At 39.3% G+C, this 10,541-nt stretch overlaps 1 protein-coding gene across 1 annotated transcript; it reads right to left on the reverse strand.

The window, feature by feature from the left end:
- Positions 1–353: 353 nt before the first annotated feature.
- LOC141631716 (uncharacterized) lies at positions 354–5,494 on the reverse strand. Its single transcript, XM_074444350.1, has 5 exons — positions 4,868–5,494; positions 4,587–4,802; positions 4,437–4,531; positions 503–1,184; positions 354–419 (listed from the first exon to the last, which is right to left on the reverse strand). The coding sequence occupies exons 1-5, from the start codon at positions 5,492–5,494 to the stop codon at positions 354–356; spliced, it is 1,686 nt and encodes a 561-aa protein (XP_074300451.1).
- Between the last annotated feature and the right edge of the window lie 5,047 nt (positions 5,495–10,541).

Genomic DNA, 10,541 nt, shown 5'->3' on the forward strand with positions numbered 1-10,541 from the left:
TTCCTCTTGATGAAAGATGTAACATGCTTCTCCAGGATATGAGGGAAAGCTTCTGCCTCTATCCATTTAGCGAAGTAGTCCGTCATTGCCAGCATGTACGTCCTGTTTCCAGAAGCACGGGGTAATGGTCCCACAATGTCCATTCCCCATTTCATAAAAGGCGAGGGCGAGATGATCAGATGCATATGTTCTGCTGGCTGGTGGCTGACAGGGGCGTGCCTTTGGCATTCTTCACATTTCTTGACGTAATGTATGGCGTCCTTCCTCATGGTAGGCCAGAATAAACCCTGCCTTAGTGTCTAGTTGGACATGATCCTGCCCCTGTGTGATTTCTACAATCACCACTATGGATATCACACATCACTGCCTGTGCCTCCTATATGCTCAAGCACCTCAGATAGGGTCCTGCCAATGACTTCCTAAATAGGGTACCATAAATGAGTATGAATCTGGAGGATTTCATTTTGAAGCTCCTGGCGTCTTTCTGGTCAGGTGGTAATACCTCATCACGTAGCCAGCTAATGTAAGGCTTGCGGTAATCATCAGTTTCTTCCTGGGGTGTGGCAGTACACACTCTCCCTGCTTCATATGTCCACTGGGTGGATGCAGCCTTACTGGCGTTCTGTTGTTCATTTTGGCGTATGGCAGGTTTCATGACATGTATGAATGGTATAGAACCCACTTCCCCTGGAGTGAAGGCTGCTCCCAGGGTGGCGAGAGCATCTGCTTCAACATTCTGGTCCCTTGGTATCTGCTGGATGTGGAAGGAGGCAAAGCGGAGTTTGAGCTCCTTCGCCACTTCCAGGTAGGCTACCATTTTAAGATCCCTAGCCGTGTACACGTTATTCACGTGGTTGACAATCACTTGGGAGTTAATATACACCTTGATGTGGTTGATTTGCATTTCTAAGGCTAATTGGAGTCCTAAGATTAGGGCCTCGTATTCAGCCTTGTTATTCGTTGCTTTAAACTCGCACCGTAATGCCTGTATTATCTTTTCCCCCTGAGGTGATATCAGGACCAGCCCTACCCCTGCTCCCTTCGTGTTGGATGCCCCATCAACATGTAATTCCCATATCTGCTCCCCTTTAGCCTCACTTAGGGTCAAGATTTCACTATCGGCTTGTTCTTGAAGGGTGGGACTAAAGTCTGACACAAAGTCAGCTAGGGCTTGGGCTTTATGGCTGTTCAGGTTTCAAATTTCAGGTCGTACCCACTTAGGTGGACAGACCACTTAACCATTCTCCCTGACAGTTCGGGTTTCCTCATTATGGTTCCCAAGGCGGTAGTTGGTCACGACTGAAATTGAATGTGATTCAAAATAGGGACGCAATTTATATGAAGCAGTAACAAGTGCTAAAACGAGTTTTTCTAGAGATGTGTACCTGGTCTCTGCAGGTAACGAAGACTTGCTTATATACTATACTGGTTCCTGCATACCTGTAACACCCCCATTTATTCGGAAGCCTATAGCTAGACATTTCCAAATAAATAGGATTGTTACCATATCGGTTTCCCGAGGTAGTAGATAACAATGTCCAACTCACCAAAGTAATTTAAATAAAACTTTTATGATTATATATGTTTTACAAATTAACCAACTAAAACTTGATATAAAATTAATTACAACTCGTAGCGGAAAATAAATAAGTGATATAACTATATATGTGATCTAGACTTCATCTAAGGTTCCAAGTTTGGCTCTCATCCCAATGCTCCCCATAAAACGGTTCACCGCAGGTGTTCACGAATACACAGTCAACCGCGAGGTTGAGTAGGAATAAATACTAACAACAAAAACATACGATAACAATCCCACTTCCTTTTTACATTGCACAACCCCCTGAGAACGTGCTCCATCATTTTTCTTAGCACACCTCCCTTAACAACGTGCTCACTTACATCATTCCAACCGAAGTTGAAGTATCCACCATCCCAACCGAAATTGAGGTATTCACCATCCCAACCGAGGTTGAGGTATTCACCATCCTAACCGAAATTGAGGTATTCACCATCCCAGTATAAAACTGAGGTACTCAACACTAAGACCATGATCAACCACAATAGTAATCATCTTAGAACGAGTCTGAGGTATCCAATAATTACGACATGAGATAACCAATAACCACAATATAAACCAACATATACAATTTAATTCTCCCTTCCAACAGTTCGATATTATTAACCAATCATATGCAATATAAATCTTCTTTCTGACAATTACGATTATATAAACCAACACAACTTACATACGATCAATTCACTTTAATACAAACCATCCAACAAACATTATCGAGTAAAAGTTGAGTAGGATTTATCCCTACCTGGCAAGCGATTCCAATTAAGCAGCTTAAGCAATCCAAATAATTAAAACAATCTGATTATAATTCTTCACAACCGTCACCTAATTAAATATTATAATTCTTCCATCAATTATTAATTATTACTTCTCATTATTATTTATAAATTATCTTTATTCAAATTAATTATTATTTACTATTATTATTAAATATTTACGATAAATAAAACCCGATTCAATTACAAACCCGACTCACCCGAAATAATCACTTAAAACCCATCACAAAAACAAACGCACAAAAACCCCCAAAACAAGGCTTAGAAACCATGTACACACACCCCCATAAACACACCCAAAACTGACACCACTGACCACCACGACCACCACCGAGTCAGCCTACCACCTCCCTACACCACGGCCCATCCAACCATCCCCTAACCACCCATCCAAACACCCCCGGTAGCACATAAACGCATGCTCTAACCCCCTTCTCCACCCGCCATTAACAACCAACCACCACCATCCATCGTGTATAAAACCCACCACCACGACCACTACAACCACTCCCACATCCAACGACCACCACCATTATCACCCTTGGTCTACGACGGTTCTAATGGTACCTCCCATCCTCACTCATGGTCAGAAACACAACCACGACGCTCGTCTTAAAACAGCCGCGACAAATCCCCTGCTCTCCCCTGTTTTCGCGGAATTCCGGCCACCACCAACACCAGCCACCACCTGCCGCCACGCCAACACCTCCACTGTGCTCGAATACATCCCCCCATCACAACCCTACCATGCACAGGTCAAGACTCGGCCATTAGAGGGTTCAATTACTCACTACAATCACCCACGACCTAACCCGCAACACCCCCTGACCAGCCACCTTTAGCCGCCTTCCACCGCCACCCTAGGCCTTCCCTGACACCACGACTACACCCATTCCAACCCTTTCAACCCCACGTACCACCTCCCAAAGTTTGCTCTGATACCGTCAAGGTTTGGGTCAGTTTCTAAGCGTCTTAAGATCGTCTCACATTCAGCTGTATGAGAAAATAAAACGAGATTATAAATTGTTACCTATTCATTACCGCTTGCTAAATTCCGTCTCCAAAAGCTCCTTCTCTTAATTTGTGATTTATTTCTCATATTTAATAGCGTATTTATAGTGTAGGATTATAGAGAATGCGGGGTCAATTAGGAAATTATTATAACTTAATTTATTCTAATTAGTATAGAAATTGTCATTACTATTATATTATTATTATTATTATCATATATTATTAATCTTACCATAACTAGGATTTCCTCACACAATATTTACTAATTTTATTATTGTCATAACTTATTATTATTATTATTATTTATAATTATAATTACCTTTATATTATTATTCCCATATTAATTCCCGATACAAATCCCGATTATACTCATACTAGATGAAACATAAAATTCGGCCCAAATAACAATGGCACACAGCCCAATGCTAAATACTTCCTCCATTCAACTCTACTCTACCTATTTCTATTTTTTCCACTATTCACAAATGCACATTCAATCTCGATTTTCTCTCAATACATAAGTGAAAATATATTCATGTGGGATCTTGTTTGATTCGTCTTTACGAGTACATTAAAAATATCTAACTTTTATAATTTTTGCAAATACGTAGCTAACAATATTTACCGTGTAAAACACGCGTTGACGAACGTGAAAAAGCAAAGTGGTAGAGTGGAGTTGAATGGAGGAAGTATTAGCTAAACCCAATTCCCGACTCGAATTATTAATTTATTATTTAATTAACGTCTTACTTGTATTTATTATTAGAAATGTCTTTAATCAATTATTAATTTACATAAATTACTTTCATTAATTATTATCAAAATATGGGGTATTACAGTCTTCCCCCCTTAAAATGAACTTCGTCCCGAAGTTCGCCCACAAGTACTACCACAACACTTATAAATATTTACATAACTAAGCACCATCCAACACAATTGTCCATTTGCGATTATTAATCATACCAATATCCTCACAAGGTATCACGATAATAACTCCAAACATCTGTAGTAATATAATACCTTCGTGCTCTCGTACCAGTACAACTCTTACAGCCGCCTATGTTACTGACAGATACAAGTAGAGTGGTTCTGCCTGTCTTCGCTTGGCGAGAAGAGGAGGGGTGCTGAGGTACTGCTTGAGCTCCCCAAACGCCTTTTCATGCTCCTGCATCCATTCAAACTTCTGGCTCTTCCTCAGGATGTCATAGAACAATTGGCACCTGTCTGAGGACCTTGATATGAACCGGTTTAGGGCTGCTACCCGTCCTGTGAGCCTCTGTACGTCCTTTGGCTTTTGAGGAGATTCTAACTGGAGTACTACTTTTATTTTCTCCGTGCTGGCCTCTATCCCTCTTTACGTCACCAAGTACCCCAGGAATTTCCTCGAGGAGACTCCAAAAGTGCATTTCAGGGGGTTCAGCTTCATATGGTATTTTCTGAGATTCGAGAAGATATTTTCCAGGTGGGACATGTGTTGTTCTGCCTTCTCGCATTTGACTACCATATCGTCAATGTAGACTTCCATTGTTATCCTTATCTCCTCCGTGAACATTCTGTTCACCAGGCGATGATAGGTAGAACATGCATTCTTGAGGCCAAAAGGTATCACATTGTAGCAGTACAAGCCTCTGTCAGATCTGAAGGCTATTTTCTCCTGATCCTTAGGGTCCATTTTTATCTGGTTGTACACGCTCCAGGCGTCAAGGAAGGTAAGTAGCTCATGCCCTGCTATTGCGTCTGCCATGGAATCAATGTGCGGCAAGGGGAACGGGTCTTTTGGGTAAGCTTTGTTAAGATCTATGAAATCAACACATACTCTCCACTTGTTGTTCTTCTTGGGTACAACCACAACATTCGAGAGCCATTCTGGGTAGTTAACTTCCCTGATCTTGCCTGCTGCCAGGAGGTTGTTTACCTCCTGGTTTATCACCTCGTTCCTTTCAGGAGAAAATTTCCACCTTTTCTGCTGGACTGGAGGAAGGCTGGGGTCTACATTTAACCGGTGTTTAATTAAACTTGGATCTATGCTAATCATGTCGCTATGGGACCAGGCGAAACAATCCATGTTAGTACGTAGAAATTCAATTATCTGCTCACGGATGTTACCTGCAAAATCAGATCCCTCCATCACTATTCTTGCTGGAAACTGTGGGTCCGAGACTACTTCGTCGAGTTCCTCCTGGGGAGGTACGATATACTCCCTCTCGAAGCACAGTTTCTGTAATTGCTATGCTGAACCAGCTGTAGTGGGTTTCAGAGCGTTCTTGTAGCAATCCCGAGCGATATTTTGATCTCCCTGTATCTCCTGTACTCTCCAGGGTGTAGGGAACTTCAGGCTCTGATGGTACATTGATGGTACCGCTTTCATTTTATGGATCTAAGGCCTGCCAATTATCACGTTATAAGTTGATGGACCATAATGACCAAGTACCGTACCTATTTGTTCATACCCCCTGCAAAGGTAGGTATCACTATTTCTCCAAGGGATTTTTTAGTTTCTCCGCTGAAGCCTACCAAGGGTACTGCCTTCTGCACCAGGTCTTTCTCGCTGAACCCCATGTTCTTCAAGGTTTCCAGCATTATTAGATTCACAGAGCTTCCTGTATCTACCAATATTTTTTTAACAAGGCAATTTCCTATATAAAGGGTAATGATCAAGGCGTCATGGTGGTGTTCTGCCTCATCGGGTATGTCTGCCTCGTCGAATGAGATTGCTGGTAGATCATATCTGCTGACCCTGAGGGAGAACTCTGGTTTATCTCCTTTAGTCACGGTTGCATGGCACTTTGCTGCTGAATAAGTGAGACCACATATCTCCGACCCTCCTGTGATGACACTCACGACCTTTGAGTAAGGTGGAGGTGGGGATCACTACTACAAAAATAGGCTTAGAGAACTGTTGAAATGATCTTTAGAGAATGCCTTAGAGGCGTTCTTTAGGTCAGCGTTCTCTAAAGCTTATAAAACGGTTGGAGGAGGGGTTTTCTATTCACAATCATAGAGAACTGTTGAAATGATCTTTAGAGAACGCCTTATAAGCGTTCTCTTTTCATAGGAATAGAGAACGGTGGGCTTAGCCAACAATTCTCTACTCTTCTTATTTTTATAAAAAAAATAATACTACTAATATAATATAAATGGAGAAATACTGAAAATTAAAACAAAGACACAAAACATGAGAAAGTATTCACTTTTATTACTCCAAAAGTGGCATACACGGTATTATTAATCACCATCCCAAACACCATAGATACTGAAATACGCTTTATACCAGCTTCGGATTTACAAATGACAAGTTATACAACTAACTTAAGATACACCTATTATACTATAAATACTGAATTTCCCTCTTACGACCTATGCAGCGTGTATTCCGTGTCCTTAATTATTTCCTATAGCATGTCTTCATTAGAAAACCGGTTGCAACCTGCTGCAACTATCCATTTGCATCCATAGGTGATAACTGTAATGCAGCAAATCAAGCCATAACCACCATATATGAACTATATCCATAGTTGATGACTTGATGATTATTCAATTTCCCTTATAAATTGCTAGCCACCTGATGTGTCAACTTAGACAGGCATATTAATAATACAAGTTACTAATTCAAATACGATTAACTATTACGTATATTATGCAACTAGAAACTCTAGCCTATACCCAAAGCAAAGTATTCAGATAACTATTAAGGTATTAATTGGTTGTTGAACACTATACAACCGTCTTATAAGAGAATCATTGTTTGGTATGAAACAAAAAGTAAAAACTTACTGGCTCATTAGAGTTTGATACTTGTGCTATCTTCAGTCCCTTCTATAATCTGTCATATGCAAATTTACAAACAGAATATGATAGCAGATTGAATTAAGAGATGTCTGGTAAGAATAGACAAAATTGATCATAACTCAAAGGAACTATAAGAAATTTTCAGAAGTACATGAATATTTTGGAGATGTCATGTTATAAGCTTATAACAATACACTAAAATTGATCAGAATATAAGCTCACTGTTATACCCAACAACTAAAATGTTCCACTAATCACCAAGTTTAAGGATAATCAACAATTTTGGAGATAATTGAGAAATAATTTTCAGTAGAGATTGTTCAGAAAATTAGAGTAATAGGAAGATAAGAATCTACCTAAAGGCAACCACCACTAATTGAGAGATGTGAATATGTGATTGCCAGTAGTGAAAAACATACCAAACAGCTTAGTGAAAACCTTCTTCACTTGGTCCACAAGTTCAGTCCTCATGCTTAACAGGTCCCGATGCAGCAATCACCTGTAAAAATATGACATAAATATTCATACTTAAATGAGAAAATTAAAATCAGCGAGGTCGTGGTGAGCGTAAGATACAATTCTAGTGAGTGGCTCCAATGAGCAAAACATACAATTACAATGAGCGGTATGGTGAAATCTTGAATCACGATGAGTACTTAACCACAATAAATCAAACTCTGAAAATTAGGGTTTAGAATTGTAGAGAAAATCAGAATCAATCCTTTGAAAATATTAGAAAAGTGTGAGGCAGCATGTGTACTTGATACTCTCATTTCAAGAACTTCGATGAGCATTAATCCCATCATTAACCTCCAATTACGCACATCTCGAAATGATAAATGTTAATCGGGTAATACAAATGCAACTAAAATGTAAATGAAAAAATTCTCAAATAATTCAGCGACAAAAACAGAAATACAAATCACGATTATCACTCAAAATGAGAATCTTACAGCAACCAAGATGGAGAATGAGTACTCCTTATGCCATAACACAACATATCAGTCCTGTCACCCACAAAAAAAAATTTACAACTTTTTGCCAAGCGAATCTATTGGCTTATTTTAATAAGCAGGACTAACTAAAGTAAAACAAACATATATATCAAGATTTAATAATAAGAACGAATGTAATTTAGAGTAAAGAATACGGAAAAAAAGTGATACGTGTGATTAAATCCTTTGTGTTTAAGTAATGCTGCTGAGAGAGAGTACTGAGATCAACCTCCATCAGCTTGTAGAGTTTCAAATCACAATTTTAAGAAAAAAAATTGACTTTGAACAAACACAGCACACATGCCATATATAACTTATAGACTAGGCTACTTGTACGACTAAAGCATAAATCAAGGACGGCATTGAGTTTGGTTAGTGTCATTATCATACAACAATCAAGTTTAGCACAATAATCATTTTTGTTGTTCATAGAATCATAGTACAATATAAGAGCTTCAAGTAAGTCATAGTCCTTAATACCAAAGAATCAAAATCAATCAAATAATGAAAGAAAAACAGAACGCTACCTTGGTTGATCCTAGTTGTGACATCCGAGACCTCTTGAAGCTGTGAAAAAAAATGGCAGACCCCCTGTTCATCAATTACGAAAATATGATATTGAGGTAATATCTAACATAATCAAATGAGACATATAAAATCTATACAAAAAAGCCCAATAATTGCAGCATATATACAAAATACTGAGGAAAGCACATGGAATACGAATATATTGAATACAAGAGATGTGAAACGAGAAACAAACCTCAGTTCTATCCATTTCCGTCAATTTTCCTCCTTATTGTAAAAATCCCCAATTTCTAGGGTTTACTAAAGTAAAGACCTTAAACTAGCAAAACCAACCTGCAACTTTCAAAGAAACAAGTAACTTTTTCAATTAATATGCGGAATTCGAACCCTGTCAAAAATAAATCCTCAAAATTTTAGAGTAACGTGAGCAAACCCTAGAAATTTCGGACCAGATGAAGAGGCGAAAAGTGATGGTGCATAGTTGCGATGCGATATACGATTTAAGGCGGTTGGTGGCGGTTCTCGACAGTCGACGAAAGACGAGTGATGGAGATTACTGATTAGTGAGGGTGATGGAGATTACTGAGTGAGGATTGAAGGGGTTTGTTCAGTTAAAAAACATGGGGGGTTGTATCTTTGTTTTGGTTTTGCTAAATAGTGAAGTACGGTGTTTATACTCCATAGATTAATAGGATTATTATTATTATTAGGAAATTATTATTATAAAGAATAATGGAAAAGTCAGATGGGTTTCCGATTAATTTTTTTTTATTTTTTTTATAATAAATGTAGAGAACTGTTAATATAAAAGGCGTTCTCTATTCTTTCTTTTACATAACGCTTATCTAAGAAAAGCGTTCTCTTTATTTCTAGAGAACGGTTATCCAACTGGGCCGTTCTCTATTACGCGTTACTTATTCCTTTCTTCGTAGTAGTGGATGGTTGGGCCTGGTCAGTAGTATTGACCTTTCCATATTTCGCTCCCTTGGGGAGCAGGTGATCCAAGCATCCAGCACTGTAGAGGTGCTTCACTTCCTTTTGTAGTGCTACATAATCTTTTGTATTGTGGCCAATATTGTTTTGGTATTCACACCTTTTGTTGGCATCTGTTCTGTCGTTCTCCCTGGGGGTAGGCTTCTTGGGCCACCTGGCCCTCTACCCTAGTTCCCTGATTGCCTTTAATACCCTAGCAAGTACAGTGGTGAATCCATACTCGCTGAGCTTAGGTGGAGCCTCGGTGCTCTCTGTTTCTCCCGAGACTTTGTTCACTGTGTTCTTGATGTAGGGTTTGGCTCTTTCTTTCTTCTTCTCTGTTGTGATTTTTCTGCTGGACGACTCTGTTCCGTACTGGTCCCTTCTATCTCCATCCTCCTCTAGGCGATAAGTCGACTCTGCCATTTGTTTGACTTCCTCGAAGGTTGGTCGGATTCGTCGGAGCTATATTCTTTTTTTCGGAACAATTGTCGTTGGAAGCACCTAGACCAAAACACAATTTATAACTTCACAAACAACTCTACAATTAGTAAAGAGGCAAGTAAAGGTCGGATCCCAAGGCACGGGAATTGAGATGAGATTTCTATTGAAACTAGTGGTGTCTTAGGGGTGTCACAATTTGGGTTGATGTAGAAGGTCACTAAACTAAATAACAATGAAAGTAAATAAGCAAGATGAATTGAAAAGGTTGTAAACAATTGATAAAAAGCACTAGGGTATCATGGGGTCATAGGGGAATCATGGGAATCGATCATACAAACATTTTCTCAAATTATAAGCAAGCAATTATTGTTGTGATGGATTGAGTTGGGTTATACCTTACAATCCTAGGAAAGTTTGGGTCCCGGAGCCGAATCGATTAGATTGTAC

This window comes from Silene latifolia, chromosome Y, assembly GCF_048544455.1.
Source record: "Silene latifolia isolate original U9 population chromosome Y, ASM4854445v1, whole genome shotgun sequence".
Classification (NCBI taxonomy): Eukaryota; Viridiplantae; Streptophyta; class Magnoliopsida; order Caryophyllales; family Caryophyllaceae; genus Silene; species Silene latifolia.